This window comes from Hemitrygon akajei, chromosome 1, assembly GCF_048418815.1.
Source record: "Hemitrygon akajei chromosome 1, sHemAka1.3, whole genome shotgun sequence".
In the NCBI taxonomy this organism is placed as follows: Eukaryota; Metazoa; Chordata; class Chondrichthyes; order Myliobatiformes; family Dasyatidae; genus Hemitrygon; species Hemitrygon akajei.
The window spans coordinates 71373232-71395171 of record NC_133124.1 but is presented as its reverse complement, the minus strand read 5'-3'; the positions used below and the strand labels follow the sequence as shown (position 1 = coordinate 71395171).

The 21940-nt window shown below is 42.7% G+C and overlaps 1 protein-coding gene across 2 annotated transcripts in view; it reads right to left on the bottom strand.

Moving 5' to 3' along the window:
- The window catches only part of lama3 (laminin, alpha 3), a 316232-nt gene that overhangs the window by 249781 nt on the left and 44511 nt on the right, over window positions 1-21940 (bottom strand). For both annotated transcript variants that reach the window (XM_073045511.1, XM_073045521.1), the window contains exon 3: window positions 2465-2582. In XM_073045511.1, the coding sequence (XP_072901612.1) occupies window positions 2465-2582 (118 nt within the window). The remainder of the gene's footprint in view (window positions 1-2464; window positions 2583-21940) is intronic.

The window sequence follows — 21940 nt, the reverse complement described above, 5'->3', positions numbered from 1 at the left end:
TTTTATGATACATTGTACATAAACAAAGACTGACAACCAATATGCAAAACTATACAAATAAAAATAACACTTAGAGCATGAGTTGTAAAGAATCCTGAGAAGTGAGTTACAGAATCAGTTCAGAGTAGTGGTGAGTTCAGGCTATCCATAGCAGTGCAACGGCCTGATAGTTACAGGGTAATAACTACACCCGATGTGAGACCTAATCAGAAGGGCCTGTTCCTGTGCTGTACTGTTCTATGTTTGAAGAACTTTTACAACAGAACCACTTTCCTGAAATATTCACATATCCCTTGATTTCCATTAAGATACAAAAATATTCTGATCTCTGCATTGATTGTACTCAACAACTGAGCTTCCATAGGCCTTGGGTATAAGGGATTCCAAAGGTTCTGGAAGAAGAAATATTTTAATTTCTCTGTCGTGATGGGACAGCCTGATACTTTGGTTCCATGACCTCTGTTTCTGAACAACCCAGCTGTAAAAGGCAGTTTCAACAACTAGTGAAATTATTAAGATGTATAAACCATAGAAAGGGTGCAGAGGAGATTTACAAGGATGTTGCCTGGATTGGGGAGCACGCCTTATGAGAATAGGTTGAGTGAACTTGGCCTTTTCTCCTTGAAGCAACAGAGGATGAGAGGTGGCCTGATAGAGGTGTACAAGATAATGAGAGGCATTGATCGTGTGGATAGTCAGAGGCTTTTTCCCAGGGTTGAAATGGCTAGCGTGAGAGGGTATAGTTTTAAGGTGTTTGGAAGTAGGTACAGAGGAGATGTCAGAGGTAAGTTTTTTATGCAGAGAGTGGTGAGTGCATGGAACGGGCTGCCAGTGACTGTGGTGGAGACAGAAACGATAGGGTCTTTTAAGAGACTCCTGGATGGATACATGAAGCTTAGAAAAATAGAGGGCTATGGGTAACCCTAGGTAGTTCTGAGGTAAGGACATGTTCAGCACAGCTTTGTGGGTCGAAGGGCCTGAATTGTGCTGTAGGTGTTCTATGTTTCTATGCTTCTATAAGCCTACTTTAAAGTGTTTCTCTTTATTTTCATATCCTTGCTTTAATGGAACATTGCTGTAAAGTTTGTAAAGTAAGTACAGCATGCATTCGATTCAGAGAGTCATACATCTGGAAGCAGGCCCTTCTGGCCAACTTGTCCATGCCTATTCATGTACTTGTCTAAGTACATTTCAAACATTGTTAGTACTCTCTCCTCAACCACTTCCACTGGCAGCTCAATCTATATATCTACCACCCTCTAGATGAAATATATGTCCTTCAGATTCCTAAATCTCACTAAGTTCACCTTAAATCTATGCCCTCTTGTTTTTAATTCCTTTTCCTGGGAAACGATTCAATGAATTCACCCTATCTATGCCCCTCATGAATTTATACACCTCTATAAGATCACCTCTCATTCTCCTACACTCCAATGAATAAAGCCCCAACCTGCTCAACCTCTCCCCATAACTCCATCCCTTGGTACTGGAAATGATGTTAGGTAGTAATACAAGGCATGATTCTAAAGGTCAGGGTGTCAGGGCTGGAGGCAAGAAACAGACCGGTGTTCAGCTCACCACTCTGCAAAGTTTACTCATCTCTGTGCAGAACTAAGGCTGTAGCCTACAACTAATGGGCTCCTGATTCAGCTGCGGTGATGACTGGCTTTGTGGCTGTGAACTCCAGTTCTGAATGTTGTTTGCTTACTTTTAGTGTTGGCACAATTTGTTTCTTTTTCTACGCACATTGGGTGTTTGACAGCCTCTTTCTCATCAAATCCTGATGAAAGTTCTCGGCCCAAATTATGGACTGTTTACTCTTTTCCGTAGATGCTGCCTGGCCTTTTGAGTTCCTCCACCATTTTGTGTGTACTACAGAGATCTGAGGGGTACGTTTTTCCACACAGAAGATATCTGGAATGAGCTGCTAGTGGAGTATTGGTAGCTAGTATGACATTTAAAAGTTGCTTGATCGTGTACATGGATAGGAAAGGTGCAGAGGGATAAGGGTTTAATGCAAGTAAATGGGATTAATGTAGATAGGCATCATGGTCCAGCAGCAGACTTTGTCTATATCTCTTACTGCCTTAGTAAAGTAGCCAACATAATCAGATTCTTGACCTCACTATCTAACTTGTTATGTTCTTGCACCTTATTGTCTATCTGCACTGCACTTTCTCTATAACCGTAATGCTTTATTCTGCATTCTGTTATTGCTTTTTCCTTGTGCTACCTCAATGAAATGATCTGCATGAACAGAATGCAAGATAAGCCTTTCACTGTCCTCAGTACATGTGACAATAATAAACCAATTCCAAGAATAAATCCTCCTCAGTTCATCTCCTTCACCTCGGGTGGAACTGAAAGACCACATTGATTGTACAATGTTATGAAAAATACTTAGATTTTTAAAAACATCATGATAACAAAGAAAAATACTAGAAATGAAACCTGTGAGACTCACGAGCAAAGTACTGCCACGGCTGGTAGGATCTTCCAAAATCAACTGATCGCTCAAGAACCCAGAGGTCAGGACGTGGAGAGTTTGCAAACTTGATAAGGATATAAGCCACGTGGAAGAGCTGTTAAAAGGACACAGTAATTGGTTATGATAACATAATTTCCAACAGTCAAGACAGAAACTCCTAAATGAATTTGTTTTAATTTGTTTTCAGAATATGACTGCCAAGGCCAGCATTTATTGCATGGTGATGCCTCTGAATTTCAAGGGTAGGTGATTGGACACTACTTTTCTGGAGGTGGCAATTGCTGGCACTCTTGAATCGCAAATATCCATGTTAGTCCTCAACAATGGTAATATCATCAGGCTCATGAGCAAGCAAGTTACATAAAGAGCTCAAAGTCATAACGATGTTTTCGAAGTGTTAGGCTGTCTCCACCCAATAGATGGAGTGTTTTTTCTCAAAAGTGGAAATAATTATAAATTAGCCAAAGAAAGGAAATTACAGAACTCTGCATGAGAAAATGTGATCTAAATTACTCTTTAATTAGCAATTGTCGAGGTAGGCAGTTCAGTGGAAGAAAACATTTACAAACATGTTAAGAGATCAGCATATAATGACATTAATTAGCAGCTCCGTTGCTGAAGGCAATTATTAAATTTTAAAGTTATGGATAAATAGGGTATAATGAGAAGTGTAAGATAAATACTAGGTAGTTAGCAATAGGCAACACAGGTTTGCAAATAACTTGGAAGCACTGGATGATGTAAAGCTGTTCAGAAAGTGAGCTGCTGTATACTCTTTGAACACCAGGGAAATAGAAAGCAGTCACCTTAGATATTTACAACAATGTCAACTACTTGTATTTCAGAAGTAGCTCAGCAAAGTAAAATCCCAAACCTGCGCTGGCTCACAAAATATCATCAAACAACAGCACATTAGGAGACAGAAGAGAGACTGCAGATGCTGGAATCTGCACCAACACACACAGAGCACTGGATAGGTCATGCACCATCTGCAGAGGGAACAGACAGTAAATGCTATGGGCTGAGCCTGCATCTGATCCAGTGGGACCAGGAAAAGGGTCCATTTCCCTTCACTGGTGCTGCTTGATAACTGAGTTCCTCCGAAACTCATTCTGTGTAGCATTAGGAGAGAGGCCTTGGATCTCGCAGTTCATCCATCCAAAACCTTTCCTCAGAAAACACACCAGCCATTCCCAGTATTAGTCAAGTCCACCCTTCCTTTCCTGTTCCTTTCATTGAATGATGGAAGATTGATTGCTTGGGAGTCCATTCATCTTATCAAGTTTGAGCCTGTTGAACAGGAACTCCCCAGCCTAATCCCACCTCTCCATATTGGTCTATAGCACTGCAGATCAAATACACACTCACATAGTGCTCCAATGTGATGGGGGTCCCTCCCTCTCCACTCCTTCAGGCAGTGAGTTCCAGACCCCCACTACAATATGGGTGAAATGTTTTCTCCTCAACACTCCTTTCTTCTACCATTTACTTTACATCTTTAGCTTCAGCTTTTGATTGCTTTGCTGAGGGAAAATGCTTTCAACCAATGTACTCTATCCAAGCCCAACATGATTTTACACACCTCAGTTAAGTCTCCTTCCTCAACTCTCTCTCTTGCAAAGAAACACAGTGCATTCAATTTTTCCTTACATCTTTCTGACTTAAAGCATTCTGACTGGTTGCAATCTGATCTGGTGTGGGCACTCCAATGCACAGGAACCCAAGAAGCTACAGAGAGTGGATGACTCAGCCAGTTCCATTGCAGGTACAACTCTCCCCATCATCGAGGACATCTATAGGAAGAAGTGTCTCAGGAAGGTGACAGCCATTATCAGGGACTCCCCACTATCCAGGCAATACCTTCTTCTCAATACTGCCATCAGGAAGGAGGTATAGGAGCCTGAAGACCCACATCTCAAGGTTCAACAACAGCTTCTTCCCCACTGCTATCAGGTTTTCAACCCAATCTGAAACACCCAAACACTACCTTGGGCATTATTTCCCAAAGCTTTCATTAATACACCTTCCCCCTTTCTTTCCAGTCATAATGAAGGGTCTCAGCCCAAAATGTCAACTGTTCATTCATCTCTATAGATGCTGCCTGACCTGCTGTGTTTTCAGGCTTTTGTACCTTCTGCCCAACAGAAGAGGAAAGATGGAAGGGAACATATCCGGGGTGGGTGGGAAGTGTAGACAGAGTCCATGGAGGCAATGTGCTAAGCTTTGTCCACAACCCTCTGCAGCTTCTTGTTGTCTTGGGCAAAGCTGTTCTCATACCAAATGATGATGCATCCCAAAAGCATGCTTTCAATGGCACATCGGTAAAATTTGGTAGAGGTCGACAGGGACATGCCAAATTTCTTCAGGCTCCTGAGGAAGTAGAGGTGTTTGGTGCTTATGAGATTCCTTGGCCATGGCATTCTGTGGTTGGACCAGGACAGTTCATTGATGATGTTCATTCTTAGGAATATGAAGCTCTCAACCATCTTGACCTCAGCTCTGTCATTTATACCAGAGGCATCCATACCCAAGACTAAAAACCTGAACTTGAAATTGAACCAGTGTTCTCTTGGCAACATGGATGACAAATGATAATTAGCCGTCACTGCAAGACAGAAGTAGGGAAGTCTTGTTATGATTGTGCTGTGTCCAGGTGCCACACCTGTAGTACTGCACACAGTTTGGTCGCTTTATTTAAGAAAGGATATGCCAGTACTAGAGGCAGTCCAACAGAGATTCACGAGCATCATTTATGAAATGAGAGGATTCCCTCATTATGAGTGACGAATGAAATTAGATCTGTATTCTTTGCAATTTAGAGATTTAGAACAATGGGGTTAATCCTATGGAAACTTTTAAGATCCAAAATGGGTTTCACAGAGTGGTTGTCCAGATAGAACATAGAAACTTGGACAGTAGAGCACAGGTACAGGCCCTTCAGCCCATAATGTCTGTGCTGAGTATGATACCAAATTAAGCCAGTACCTCTGTCTCCTGACACTACTGACAATCTCCCTGTAGCTTTGATGGAGAGCAGCTCACATTTAACGTGGGAGCTGACTCCTGTTTGTATACAAGACCGAACATCATAAGCTGAATTTTCAGTTTGTGACATCCCAAAGCTTTTCCAGAATCTTCAAGGCACCAGTCAAGAGATTAATGGAATACTCCCCAGTCATTTGGGCAGAGTTATTCCATGCACACAACATCCACCACATTATCTTTCCACTATCTACAAGTCCCGGTGTGATGGAATACTCCCCAGTCATTTGGGCAGAGTTATTCCTTGCACTCAACATCCACCACATTATCTTTCCACTATCTACAGGTCCCGGCATGATGGAATACTCCCCAGTCATTTGGGCAGAGTTATTCCATGCACTCAACATCCACCACATTAACTTTCCACTATCTACAAGTCACGGTGTGATGGAATACTCCCCACTTGCCTGGGCAGAGTTAGTCTACACATTCAAAAACCACTTTGTTACCTTTCCATGATATACAAGTTTGGAGTGTGACTGACTGGAGTCAGTCCATGTATTCAACAACCAACACATTGCATTTCCACAAGTCTAGTTGTGATGGAACACTCCCCACTTTCCTGGGTAAAGTTAGTCCATGTATTCAGCATCCATAAGCATTTCTCCCATCATGAAGGCACAATTCAGGAGTGTGATAGATCACCCTTCACTTGACTGCTTGAGTGCAGGGACAAACATCTTCAGGATGCTTGACAAAGCAGCATCCTAAACACTCCTTCTCTGCCTCCACCACCAGTGCACAGTAGCTGTAGTGTGCAATTGCCACTTGACCAGCACCTTCAGGACCTTCCAAACCCACCAGCTCTGTCAGAGGTAGGACAAGTTGAGGGAACGACCATCCACAGGTTCCTTCTCCTAGTCACGTACTTGAAAGCACATTGCCCGTTCTTTCATCGCCACTAGATTGAAGTCCTCCTCAACACCACTGAGGAAGCACATTCACTGGGAGGGCTGCAGGGTTGAAGAAGGCAGCTCAGCACCTCCTTAAGAGATAGGAAATAAATGCTTGCTTTGTGCGACACATCCAAGTAAAACCAGAACTGAAACGAACCAGTTGGATAGAAACAGATATTAGTTAGCCTCAGAGTATGGTTGTGTCCTGAATGATCCGGTATTTTAACACCTCACCAGCTTGACGGAGCCTCCAGGAGCTGAAGTCTCATTAATTGTTGGTCTTGTGTTTCCAATCCTCTGTGCAGCACCACACAGCTGGAACAAACTGTGAGCGATGTGCCCCATTTTATTACCGGCGGGCAGGAGTTCCCAAGGACGCAACAGATGGCTGTGTAGGTGAGCATCATCTCATGGACATACAATGCTGTGCCCACTATGTCAGCACAGTGTGGGCAAGCTACAGCAGGCTCTGGAGGTGGGAGCTTCAGGAAACTGGCCAAAAGATGTTGTTGTACCTAGCCTGATATTGCCTCTACTGACTTCCACTAAGAGTTAAGCCAACTGGGATGTGAAACCTGCACTGCCTACTCCCACATTCCCAGTAAAATAGAACCACCACATCTCATCACCTTCCCAGTAAAGTCAGCCCTGCCCAATCTCACCATATTCCCAGTAAAACCAGCACTGCCTAAACCCAGCAGATTCCCAATAAAATCAACAATTCTCAATCCCAATACTTTGCAAATAAAACCAGCAGGGCCCAATCCCACCAGACGCCCAGTGAAACCAGCACCACCACATCCTAGCAAAATCCACATTGCCCAATCCCAGTAAAACCAGCACAGCCTGGTTCACCAGATTCCCAGTAAAACCAGTGCAACCCAATCCCAGCATGCAGTAAAACTGGCACTGCCCAGTCTCACCAGATTCCCAGTTATCTACAGACACGAGACTGCAGATGTCGGGATGTGGGGCAACACACAAAGGCACTGGAGGAACTCAGTGGATCAGGCAGCACCTGTGGAGAGAAATGGACGGACAGAGACCATTCACCAGGATTGGAAAGAGAGAGGGGATAAACCAGCACAGAAGGGTGGGGGAGATAGATAGATAGATAGATAGATAGATAGATAGATAGATAGATAGATAGATAGATAGATAGATAGATACTTTATTCATCCCCATGGGGAAATTCAACTTTTTTCCAATGTCCCATACACTTGTTGTAGCAAAACTAATTACATACAATACTTAACTCAGTAAAAAATATGATATGCATCTAAATCACTATCTCAAAAGCATTAATAATAGCTTTTAAAAAGTTCCTAAGTCCTGGCGGTTGAATTGTAAAGCCTAATGGCATTGGGGAGTATTGACCTCTTCATCCTGTCTGAGGAGCATTGCATCGATAGTAACCTGTCGCTGAAACTGCTTCTCTGTCTCTGGATGGTGCTATGTAGAGGATGTTCAGAGTTATCCATAATTGACCGTAGCCTACTCAGCGCCCTTCGCTCAGCTACCGATGTTAAACTCTCCAGTACTTTGCCCACGACAGAGCCCGCCTTCCTTACCAGCTTATTAAGACGTGAGGCGTCCCTCTTCTTAATGCTGCCTCCCCAACACGCCACCACGAAGAAGAGGGCGCTCTCCACAACTGACCTATAGAACATCTTCAGCATCTCACTACAGACATTGAATGACGCCAACCTTCTTAGGAAGTACAGTCGACTCTGTGCCTTCCTGCACAAGGCATCTGTGTTGGCAGTCCAGTCTAGCTTCTCGTCTAACTGTACTCCCAGATACTTGTAGGTCTTAACCTGCTCCACACATTCTCCATTAATGATCACTGGCTCCATATGAGGCCTAGATCTCCTAAAGTCCACCACCATCTCCTTGGTCTTGGTGATATTGAGACGTAGGTAGTTTGAGTTGCACCATATCACAAAGTCCTGTATCAGTTTCCTATACTCCTCCTCCTGTCCATTCCTGACACACCCCACTATGGCCGTGTCATCAGCGAACTTCTGCACATGGCAGGACTCCGAGTTATATTGGAAGTCTGATGAGAAGCAGGGGAGCAAGAATTGAGAGGTGATGGGTGGATCCAGGTGAGGGGGTAATAGGCAGATGAGGGAAGGGAGAGGGGCAATGATATAAAAAGCTGAGAAGTGGACGAGATAAAGGTTTGAAGAAGATGGAGAGAGACTGGTGGACCATGGAATAAAGGGAAGGAGGTAAGGTGGGGTACCAGAGGGAGTAATGTGCCAACCCCACCAGTTACTCCAGAGCACAGGGACACAGAAAATAGGAATAGGAGTGTGCCCTTGATAGAGTAATCACCGTAATCATGGCTGATCTATGCTGGCTTCACTCCTTTTCTCTCTTAGTTCTTAGTGTGTATGGAACCGGAAGAAATAGCAGAGGTACTTAATGAATCCTTTGCTTCAGTATTCACTACGGAAAAGGATCTTGGCGATTGTAGGGATGACTTACAGCGGACTGAAATGCTTGAACATGTAGATATTAAGAAAGAGGATGTGCTGGAGCTTTTAGAAAGCATCAAGTTGGATAAGTCGCTGGGACCAGATGAGATGCATCCCAGGCTACTGTAGGAGGCGAGGGTGGAGATTGCTGAGCCTCTGATGATTATCTTTGCATCATCAATGGGGACAGGAGAGACTCTGGGGGATTACAGGGTTGCGGATGTTGTTCCCTCATTCAAGAAAGGGAGTAGAGATAGCCCTGGAAATTATAGGCCAGTGAGTCTTACTTCAGTGGTTGGTAAGTTGATGGAGAAGATCCTGAGAGGCAGGATTTATGAACATTTGGAGAGGCATAATATGATTAGGAATAGTCAGCATGGCTTTGTTAAAGGCAGGTTGTGCCTTACAAGCCTGATTGAAATTTTTGAGGATGTGATTAAACACATTGATGAAGGTAGAGCTGTAGATGTAGTGTATATGGATTTCAGCAAGGCATTTGATAAGGTACCACAGTACCACATGCAAGGCTTATTGAGAAAGTAAGGAGGCATGGGATCCAGAACTGGCTTGCCCACAGAAGGCAAAGAGTGGTTGTAGACAGGTCACATTCTACATGGAGGTCTGTGACCAATGGTGTGTCTCGGGTATCTGTTGTAGGACTCCTTCTCTTCATGATTTTTATAAATGACCTGGATAAGGAAATGGAGGGACAGGTTAATAGTTTTGCTGATGACACAAAGTGTGGAGGGCTTTCAGAGGTTACAGTGGGATATTGATAGGATGCAAAACTGGGCTGAGAAGTGACAGGTGGAGTTCAACCCTATTAAGTGTGAGGTGGTCATTTTGGTAGGTCAAATATGATGGCAGAATATAGTATTAATGGTAAGCCTCTTGGTAATGTGGAGGATCAGAGGGATCTTGGGGTCCAAGTCCATAAGACACTCAAAGCAGCTGTGCAGGTTGACTCTGTGGTTAAGAAGGCATATGGTTTATTGACCTTCATCAATCGTGGGATTGAGTTTGAGAGCCGAGAGGTAATGTTACAGATATATAGGACACCGGTCAGACCCCACTTGGAGTACTGTGCTCAGTTCTGGTCACCTCCCTACAGGAAGGATGTGGAAACTACAGAAAGGGTGCAGAGGAGATTTACAAGGATGTTGCCTGGATTGGGGAGCATGCGTTATGAGAATAGGTTGAGTGAACTTGGCCTTTTCTCCTTGGAACAACAGAGGATGAGAGGTGACCCGATAGAGGTGCATAAGATGATGAGAGGCATTGATCGTGTGGATAGTGAGAGGTATTTTTCCCAGGGCTGAAAAGGCTAGCATGAGAGGGCACAGTTTTAAGGTGCTTGGAAGTTGGTACAGAGGAGATGTCAGGGGTAGGTTTTTTTCTGCAGAGAGTGATGAGTGCGTGAAATGGGCTGCCGGCGATGGTGGTGGAGGCGGATACGATAGGGTCTTTTAAGAGACTCTTGGATAGGTACATAGAGCTTAGAAAAATAGAGGGCTATGGGTAACCCTAAGTAATTCTAAAGTAAGTACATGTTTGGCACAGCATTGTGGGCCAAAGGGTCTGTATTGTGCTGTAGGTTTTCTATATTTCTATGTATTTGACTGACTGTAGAGTGAATGTGGGAAAAGACCTGAACCACTTGTATTTTTGAATGTATTATGAATCAAGCATAATTCTGAATTAAATTAGAGCTCTCAGTATTTGTTTGCTGACCCACTGTTGCCTTTTCATCCTTTCAGAGTTTTCCCATGTCTTTGATGAATTGATTTTCCATGCACTTGGATGGCCTCCCAAGTCAGTGTTATTTGTAGAGCCTCCACTGAGGCTCTGCCACCTACACAATCCAAACACATCTGGGAGACCTATCAAGCTGCTCCTGAATCGGGTTGGGAATGACAGTCGTTGGATTCATCCAAGACACATAGATTATTTCAATTCTGTCAGGTCACCAGGGTAAATAGAAACCTGTTCTATGTGAGTGCGAGTTTACTGCATCAGTAAACATCCTAGTACTACAGATTCATTTACAGAAGGCCAGGAGAATCAGTGTATCCCACAGCTCCCCACACAATTAGGGCAGAGCCCTGCCAACATTTTGTGGAGTTTATATATTAAACAATCCTGGAATCACCTGCTCTGTAAGACCGTTGCTGCTATTACAATAATGCATTAATCAAGAAGGGAACAAGGGATAATCTTGGAAGCTATAGACCAGTGAGTCTCACGTCAATGCAAGGAAAGTTACCAGAGAGAATTCTTAGGGATAGGATTTATGAGCAGTTGGAAACATGGCCTATTAAGGAGAGCTACATGGCTTTGTGCAAGGCAAGTCATGTCTTACTAATTTGATTGAGTTAGTGAAAAAGGAGCTCAAGATGTTGTTTATGTAGATTTTAGTAAGGTGTTTGACAAGATCCCTCATGGGAGGCTCATCCAGAAGATAAAGATGCATTGGATCAATGGTAAATTGGCATTTAGATTCAGAACTGGCTTGCCCATAGAAGACAGAGAGTGCTGGTCGAAGGAACATATTCTCGCTGGAGCTCTGTGATTAGTGATGTTCTACAGGGATCTGTACTGGGACCCCAGCTGTTTATGGTGTATATAAATGATCTGAAAGAAAATGTAAATGGGTTTGGTTAGTAATTTTGCCAATGATATGAAGATTGGTGGTGTTGTGGATAGCGTAGATGACTGGCAAAGAACACAGCAGGTTATAGATCAGTTGCAGATATGGGTGGAGAAATAGCAGATGGAGTTTCATCTGGCCAAATGTGAAGTGTTGCACCTTGGTAGGTCAAATGTAAAGAGGCAGTGCGCTGTTTAAGGCAAGACCCTTAACAGTGTTGAGGAGCAGAGAGATCTTGGGGTCCAAGTTCAGAGCTCCCTAAACGTAGCTACACTGGTTAGTAGAGTGGTTAAGAAGAACTGGAAGCAATACTCCAAGTGTGGTCTAACCAGAGTTTTATAGAGCTGAAACATTATCTCCCAGCCTTTGACCTCAGTCCCCCAACTAATGAAGGCCAATACACCATACACCTTTTTAACCATCCTATCAACTTGTGTGGCAGCTTTCAGCAAACTACAGACTTGGGTCCGAAGTTCCCTGTGTACCTCCAGACTGAAGAATCCTGACAATAACCTTGTATTTGGTCTTTGATGAGACTGCACAATAAACCAACATATTTGCTTTTCTCATTATTGCCGATGGTCAGCAGTAATTAGAGAAGCAATTACATCGAGAGACTACAGAAACTGTAGGAACAATCCAGTTGTAAAAGTGGACGATTTTAACTCCCCTGAGACTGACTAGTGCTAAGGGATTAGATGGGGTATAATTTGTTAAGAGTGCCCAGGGCCATCTTAACTGTGTTTTACAGGGGCACCATTGAGAACATCTTGACAAGTTGCATCTCCATCTGCTATGGGAGCAGTTGAGCATCAGTCCCTACAAAGGACTGTGAGAACAGCCGAGAGGATCATAGGGGTTTTTCTAACATCCGTCAGGATCATTTATCAGGAGCGCTGCATACACAGAGCCCTTAGCATTATTAAGGATCCCACCCATTCATCCAGCATCCTCTTTGACTTTCTACCATCAGACAGCAGACTACGATGCATAAAAACAAGAACGATAAGGATGAGAAACTGTTTCTTCCCTCAGGCCATTAGGCCTTTGAACTCCCAGGTGGATCGTATTCAAAGTGTCACTGGTTAATCTGTTCCGTGCCTTACAATATTTAATATTAATGCACTTTAGTTTGTGAATGTGTGATTCATCTGTAGATCTTATCCTTACCTTCATAAGTTATCATGTGTTATCTGTGTTATGTGTGCTCTACACCCTGGTTCGAAGAAACGTCTCATTTCTATATACTGTATATTATATGATTATATACATGTATATAATTGAATGACAATGAACTTGACTTGACTTGAAAGTTTTCTGAAGCAATGATGGTCCTACTTCAGAAGGAGCTTCATTTGGTCTTCAATTAAGAAATAAAGCTGACAAGTGGCTAAAGCATCACTGGGGAGAACTTTGGGCCCATGACAAGAGTTTTACTAGTTATAGAAAAAGATAAATTCTTAAACTGGGGCAAGCCTGATTTTGATGGTGTTAGGTAAGAACTTGCAAAGTTTGATTGGGGTGTACAGTTCACAGGTAATGGGATGTTTGACAATAAGGAAGCTTCTAAAACTGAGATAGGGAGAGAGTTCAGGGAGAGCACAATCCTGCGAGAGTAAAGGGCAAGGCTGGCAGGTATAGGGATTCCTGTTTCTTTTAAATATATATTTTACTTCTATTTTTATTTAGAGATAACAGGCACAATAATGGGCCTTCCAGCCCACACTGCTGAATTACACCCAGGTGACCAATTAGCCTACTAATATAGGTCTTTGGAATTTGGGAGAAAATCCAAGTGCCTGGAGGAAACCCAATCTGTTGTAGGAAGAACATACAAACTCCTTACATACTGGGGGGTGGGTGGGATTGAATTTGGGTCACTGGCACTGTAATAATGTTATGCCAACCACTATGATACAGTGCTGTGCGATTTGATGATGGAAATTGAGGATCTAATCATGAAAAAGGTATAGGCAGCTAGGCTCAAGCAAATCTCTTGATGATGTGGGAGCTCTAATTAGTCCAGCTTTTCTGGGCCAACTGAACCCACCCTCCATTTCTGGAGGAAGTTTCTGGGGTTTATTTTTCTGAGATGGAATGTTTCTGGAGTTGTGAGGCAGTTTCTGGGGAGCATTGTATCTGATGGTATAGAAATGGGGTATACCTGGAAGATCAGATAAAGGAGAATCAAAATTCAAAGTAAGTTTATTAGCAAGGACAAATACATCACCATATACAACCCTGAGATTCATTTTCTTATGGGCATACTCAATGAATCCAGAAAATAATAACCATACTAGAATCAATGAAAGACCACACCAATTTGGGCATTCAACTAGTGTGCAAAAGGTAACAAACAAGAAAGAAAGAAAGAAAGAAAGAAAGAAAGAAAAATAAATAATCAATAAATATCGAGAACATGAGATGAAGAGACCTTGACAGTAAGTCTATAGTTCGTGGGAACAAATCAATGATGGGGCAAGTGAAGATGAATGAAATTATCCTCTTTGGTTTAAGAGCCTGATGGTTGAGGGATAATGACAGAATCCTAAGACATTCTACATACACCAAGAGCAAAAATTGTAACTGGCGAGAGTAGGCCTGTTTAGGGACCAGTGTGTCATCCATGTGGGAGATTAGTAGAGTCTTAAATGAGTACTTTCATCTGTATTTACTATGGGGAAAGAACTGGAAGCTAGACAGTTCAGTGATGACCTGAAACATATCCACATCACAAAGAAGGTGCCGGTGATCTTGAAGCCATTAAGGGTGGATAAAGGTGGAAAGCATCCTATGCAGATGTATCACAGCCTACAAACAGTACTGGATACTGCCCAGTCCATCACAGGTAATGCCCTCCCCACCACTGAACACAGTTATATAGATGACTGTCACAGGACATCAGCATCCATTATCAAGAAGCCCCACCATACAGGCCACACTCTCTTCTCACTGCTACCATCAGGTAGAAGGTACAGGAGGCTCAGGACTCACACCATTACGTTCAGGAACAATTATTACCCTTCAACGTCAGGCTCATGAATAGAGGGGATAACTCCACTTCATTTGCTCCATTACTGAACTGTTCCCACAGCCTGTATACGGACTCACCTTCAAGAACTCTTCATCTCATGTTCTTGATATTTATTTATTTATTATTGTTATTTTTTTTTTCTTCTTTCTTTTTGTATTTGCACAGTTTGTTGTTTATTTTTTCACAGTGGCTATTGTCCATCCTGTTGGGGGCGGTCTTTCATTGATTCTAATGTGTTTCTTGTATTTACTGTGATTGCTCACAAGGAAATAAATCTAAGGGTTGTAAATGGTGACATATGTGTACTGTGATAATAAATTTACTTTGAACTTTGATCGGTGAGTAACTTGACTGTTATTACTAGTGGCTCTGCTTCATTAGGAGTTTGAGGAGATCCAATATGTCACCAAAGACTGTTGCAAATTTCTACAGATGTACAGTGGACAGCATTCTGACAGGTTGCATCACCGTCTGGTATGGGGGCTCCAGTGCACAAGAGGCTGCAGAGGGTTGTAGACTCAGCCAGCCCCATCACCGACAGAACCCTCCTCCCCATTGAGACCTTCTTCAAGAGGTGGTTCCTCAAGAAGGTATCATCACCATCAGGAACATGCCCTCTTCCCATTACTGCCAATTGGGAAAGAGATACAGGAGTCTTTAGACCCACACTCAGTGATTCAGGAACAGATACTTCAGATTTCTGAATGGTCCATGAACCCATAAACATGACCTCATTATTCATTTGTTTTTTGCAATATTTATTTATTTTCATAATACAAAGTAATTTTATATTTTTGCGCTGTACTGCTGCAGCAAACAACAAATTTCATGACATCTAGGTCAGCATAACATTCTGGTTCCACACTGCCTACTGTAAGTGACCTGTCTGTCGGTCACTGTCCAGTTTTCCCAATCCTCAAGGGAGAACTTCCACAGCTCAATAGCAAACAGCACCTCAATACTCTGACAATTCACGACCTGCAGACCGACACACCCACTTACCAAGTTCTACACAAAACACTAACTTCTCACTGGCTCTGTGAACCAGTCACACTGCAAGCAGCGACCTGCCACAACAAGGTGGTTTAATGTAAGGTGTGAGGAGAGAGACACATACTTGGATGTATGTGTACAGAAATATTTGAGCAGAGGAGGGTTTTTTTAAGTGGGGTTAATTAAATATCATAAATGTAGCAGAGAGTATCAGTCAGCAGAGACATAGTCAAAGTTGAGTTTATTGTCATCTACACAAGTCCATCTATCCACAGATGCAATGAAAACTTATTTGCAACAGCATCACAGATACACGACATCATATCAACAGCATTCACAAGAAAAATATAAATTATACACAATTTTTGCAACAAAAAACCCCACCATTTTAGTTCTAAGTGGTCAGAATGATCGTGGGTGTTGCTAAACTGTAGTGATTGAAGTTGTGCCACTTGGCTTGAGAAACAAATGGTTGAAGGGAACTGACTGTTTCTGAACCTGGAGGTGTAGGACTTCAGGCTTTTGCACCTCCTGCCTGATGGTAGCTATGAGAAGATCACATGACCAGTGGGAATTGTCTTCTTCAGGCTTCACTTTCTAAAGATACATTCAGTGGTGGGGATGGGAACCCACAGGCAGCTTCAATCAGGCATTTAAGGTGAGAGGGGAAAGTTCAAAGAATTGGTGTTTTTTTTATACTAGAGAGTGGAGGGTGGCTGGGATGTGCTGCCCGGGGTAGTGGTGGTAGCAAAGATGATAAGGGTGTTTAAGGCGCTCTTAGATAGAGGGTGCAGGTCGATGGCAATAGGCAGTTTGAATGGTTCAGCACAGACAGGGTGGCCTGAAGGGGCTATTTCCGCACTGTACTTTTCTATGACTCAGTGACTCCATAGAAACGTGTGTGCAGAGAATGGAGGGATATGGACATTGTGTAGGCAGAAGTGATTAGTGTAGTTAAGTTTTTAATTACTAGTTTAGTTAGTTCAGCACAACTGCGTAGGCCCAGTGCCTGTTCTTGTGCTGTACCGTTCTATTTTCTTTGTTCTATGTTCTGTGTTCTATGATCTTTGATGTGAAGAGAATCTTGGAGAACAATCTGGAACTCGGTGTTGTAGAGGTAGAAAGAGAGACCGTGGGGAGAGAGTTTGCAAAAAGACCGTGGAGGAAGAGTGGTGGACTGGGACTGAAGGGACTGCTCTACCTGGAGCCAGCACAAATCAGATGAACAGAATGTTCTCCTTCTGTGTAGTAACTGTTACTCATAGAGTCATACTGCATTGTAACAGGCCCTTCAGCCCATCTGGTCCAAGATGTCCCATCCAAGCTAGTCTCATTTGCCAGCATTTGGTCTGTAACCTTCCAAGCTTTTCCGATCCATGTATGTGTCCGGCTGTCTTCTAAAAGTTATTATTATACCTGCTTCAACCACTTCTTTCGGCAGCACATTCCATTAAAATACCATTTTTTATGTAAAAAAGATACCCCCAGATTCCTATTAAATCTCTACCTCTCACTCTATCTTCTCCTTCATGACTTTACATGCCTCTATAAGATCACTCCTCAGTCTCAAATGCTCCAAGGAATAAAATCCTAGTCTGTCCAGCCTCTCCCTTTAACTCAGTCCCTCAGATCCTGGCAGCACCTTTGTAAATCTGTTCTGTATTCTTTCCAGCTTAATAACATCTTTCCTATAGCAGGACAACAAAACTGCATGATACCCCAAGTGCAGCCTAGTTCTATGATACTTTCACAATCGATAGTAACATCAAATGATGCAATTAACCCACTTGCTATGACTAATTTTAAGTTCAAAGTCAGTGCAGAAGGTCAGTTTATATTTCACTTCAAGGAAAATTGTGATAATTTTGACTAAAATATTGGACAGACATGATGTTGGTGCCTATTTTGGTAAAGTTTGATTATTACAGTTTTCTTCTTGTCTCGACGGTTTAGAATTATTCAAAAGGAATACCAAATATTTACTGAATTAGTCTTCTGTTACTTTGAAAATCCTAGCTGCTGACTAGTAAAATAAACAGGACTTCTGCAGTGGGTAAATTTATGGATATCAAAAAACAGTACCTTGGCAAAAGTCTGTAGTATAGTAATTTTTATGTAAAGCACTGCAAAGCAACTAATTTTATGCCATATGTCAGTGAAAATAAACCGAATTCTGTTTCTGAATGTAGTCAAGAAATCACCGCTGTAATGGTGTCAGCTCCTTAACTGATCTCATCCATTTTTGCAACGAGACATCTGTCGCCATTTGTCACATCCAATCAAATCAACCAGGATTGCAACGTGTGAGAGATCTACCCAAACTCACTAGCAACACAGGAAACCGCAGATGCTGGAATCCAGTGGACAAACTCAGCAGGTCAAGCGACACCTGTTATGCGGGGGTGGGGCTGAGTGAGCGAAAGAATTGTTGAGTGAAGGGTTTCAACCTGAAACATTGACAATTCCTTACCCCTCTCTAAAACCCTTCCACACATGCAGGGGCAGAGTTAAGATGGCACCCTCGCTGAGCTCATCTGCAGAAACTGCTTAAATTTCTCTCTTTAATGTCTCTTTTTGCCTTTTCCAGATTGCTGAGGTTCTATTGAGGTGCCTGATGTGCAACAGCGCTCAAAACTGCAATATTTTCCACTGTGATGAGTGCCCGCTCTTGGAGCTCACTGACTGACCGGCCATTTTTCGACATTCCCCAGCCACGGCATGGAAGATCTGCCTTGTGGACAACTGATTCCAGACCATCTACAAGATCTGAATCAGTGATGGGACACTCTCCACCTGTGTGGGGAAGTACAGCCCCAATAAATGCAAGAAGGTTGACACCATCCGGGATAAGTGGCATCATAGGTAGCTAAGGCCTGTAAGGAAGGTGCTTGTCAGAGTGGCCTTCATCAGTCAGGGCACTAAGCATAGAAGCTGGGATGTTATGTTGCACTTGTCCAAGCTGCTGTTGAAGCCACACCTAGAATACTGTGTTCAGTTTTGATTACCTTGCTACAGGACAGACATTAAGTTAGAAAGAGTACCCAGGACTTGAAAGTTTAGACAAAAGGGAGAAATTGGACAGGCTAGGAATCTATCTCTTGGAGCGTAGAAGACTGAGGAATGACTTTGTAGAGGTGCATAAAGTAACAAGGGGCGGGATAGGCTGAATGCACACATTGTTCCCCCCGCCACGCCCACCCCCATCCCCTGGGAAAGGGAATTAAAAATTAGAGAGTCTTAGCTTAAGGTGAGAGATGAGAGATTTAAAGGGAATCTGAAAGGCAGTGTCTTCATGCAGAAGGTGGTGGGTCTATTGAATGAGCTGCCAGAGGAAGTGGTTCACACAGGTACAATTGCAACATTTAAAGACAATTAGACAAGAACATGGATAGGAAAGATTTAGAGAGATATGAATCAAATATGGGTAAATGGGACTCACTGAGATGGGATTTTGGGCTAGCATGGATGAGTTGGGCCAAAGGGTCTGTTTCCTGCTGTATCAGTCTAAGACAAAGCAGCCCACTCTTCATCAGAGGCATTGGGAGTGCAGGACTAATGTCATAGAGAATTACTGGAACAAGACTATCAGTTTTTATTGGTGCATAATTGCCACAAACACAAATTATTCTGTACATTAGTGCCTCAAGGTAGTAAAAAGTAAAACCGAATGCAGAATATGGTGTTAGAGTTACAGAGAAAGTTCAGTGCAGGTAGACAGTCAGGTGTGTGGACCATGAGGATAAGATCAAGAGTTCATCTTCAGCATATGAATGCACTAAAAGGGAGAAGAGATGTGACAGAATGGCTGAACAGAGAAGTTAAATACCAATCTGCTTAAGGTGAAGAAGGGTTTTAAAACAATAAATAAGGACAGAGTAGAATGGTTGGCAGTTGGACATCACGGATTTAAGGAATGTCAGGGAATATAATTAGATGGCCAGTTGCTGTGACCAGGGAGAAGTTGCCCAAGGGAGCAGATTCAACAGGCTTCCTAAAAGGAGCAGCATCTGAAGATGAAAATGAGCAGAAAGCTCTTGTGTTACAGGGAGATGCTCATTGTACAGTATCTAGGGTTGAGTGACGGGAGATTTGAGAATGAGGTGGGTTCAATTTTGAACTCAAGGTGTTACTGGGTGCTGGTGGAATTCAGCAAAGACACATGGGCCAGGCACGAATGTTTCTCCTTCACACCTCCATTATCTTGATGACACCAACAAGGCCAGCATTTATTGCCTCTCCCTGCCTGGCCTTGAGAAGGTGGGGGTAAGCCGCATTCTTGAACCACTGCAGTCTTGCTGGTGACCATGTTCCCTTGGTGCCGTTAGGGAGGGAGTTCCAGGATTTAGAACCAGTGACAGTGAAGAAATGCCAATATATTTCTAAGTCAGGGTGATGAGTGACTTTGAGGGGAACCTGCAGGTGGTGGTGTTGCCCTGTACCTGCTGTCCTTGACCTTCCCGGTGGTTGAAATGGTAGCTATGCTTTGTCAGTGCTGCACACTGTGAGCACTGGTGGGGGAGATGGAGAAGTGCTTCGTTTTCTTTTCACTATCTCGATGCACTTATCTATGGAATGATCTGTATGGATGGCACACGATCTTTTCACTGTTTCTCAGTACACATGACAATAATAAACCAATGTTGCTAATGGTCTTGTTCCAATAAATCTCCATGACATCAGTTCTATCTTCTCAACACCTTTTCTGATGACAGGTGTTTGGAACTGAACAGTACAATATGGATTTTACCAGAGCTAAAATGTTATCAAGGCTTAGAATAACCTCCTTACTGTTGTATTCATTTACCAAAACCAGACAGGCTCCTAGTCGCACAGCACAGACTATATCAATTAGACCAACATCCTCAAAAAGTGTATTAACTTTCTTATGCAAGGACTTTGTTCCATAGGTTTTTCTATTGGAAGAGTCTAACTTTGGTTGTAATTGTAAATTTAAGTCTCCCCCATATATCAAGAGACCTTCTGCTTCCGTCACCATAATATTAGTAATTTTCTGGAAGAAACTAATATCACTTCCTGCGGGTGCGTATATATTCAATAGAGTAACTGAATTTCCATCTATATTCCCCCTTACCAGAATATATCTGCCCTCTTTATCTCCCATTTTGAATACTTTTTCAAAATTTAGCTTGCTTGAGATGAGAATAGCAACTCCTCTCCTATGTCCTGATTTATATGAGGAGAAAAACAAATTAGTGAAGCCCATTTTCTTTAGTTTTCCATGCTTATTATCACTTAAGTGAGTTTCTTGTAAATATACTACATGGGCTTGTTCTTCCTTCATTTTTGACAGAATTTTACTGCATTTGATTGGATTTAATAACCCATTGACATTAAAAGAAATGAATTTTACTTTGTCTTTAGCCATGTGCATTTATCTGTCAGTATCTCATTGAAATTAGCAGAATAAAACTTAATCGATCTACTCCCTGAACAAATAAGAACCAAGAAACGCAAATAAAAAGAAAGGTAATGAAGGCGTGATTCCAAGGCTGAGGTCTCTAGTAGATGACCCTGGGTTAAGCTAGAGGAAACGTCTAGCTGTGGGGGTTAGCCCTCCTACCTGTGAGTTGAGGGCCCCCACTGCAGTACCCATAAAAGTGAAAAAATATATGTCCATTACACAGAAAAGATTTCCCTATGCATTCCTCCCATGTATATATTCTCATTTAAGTGGGGAAAAGGAGTGAATGAATGAATAAAAAATAAAATAATTGAGTAATATAAAATCTATATTGTAATATGTATTTCTTGAGATAAGTATAGTACCGTCTATTTTTGCTTCTGTTTAGCTTATCAACACTTTTGAAATTAGACAGACCTTATGGCTCTTCTGGAGGAGGTGAGGGCTGTCTTCTGAAAACTCACAGGCTCTTCCTGATATTCTCCTCTCTCCCTCCTCCTGTCCCCTGCTTTCTCGATTCTCGCACTATTTCCCAAGCAGAGCGGGATAGCTGCTCAGCCAGGCTTTCCCTCGGTTTGATCACGCTGACGGGCGACCCTCTGGCCTTCATGTCTGTAGTCACCCCTTCCACTGTCTGATATAGTTGCATCCCATTTTCATAAAACACCAGCAGTTTAGCAGGGTACAGAGTTTGGAAGCTAACCTTTCTTTGCTTTAATACTCACTTTGCTTCAGAATATTCCTTATGTTTCTGCAGAATCACGGGGGGGGGGGGGTAATCTTGATCAACATATATCATTTCCCATTCAAAAATACCACCTTCTTTCCCCGGGCCTTGCACAGAACCTCTGCTTTGGTTTTGTACTATTGACCGTGGCTTATCTTCCTTGTCTACGGAAGGCCTTGGGATGAGCGCGCGGTGTGCTCTCTCGATG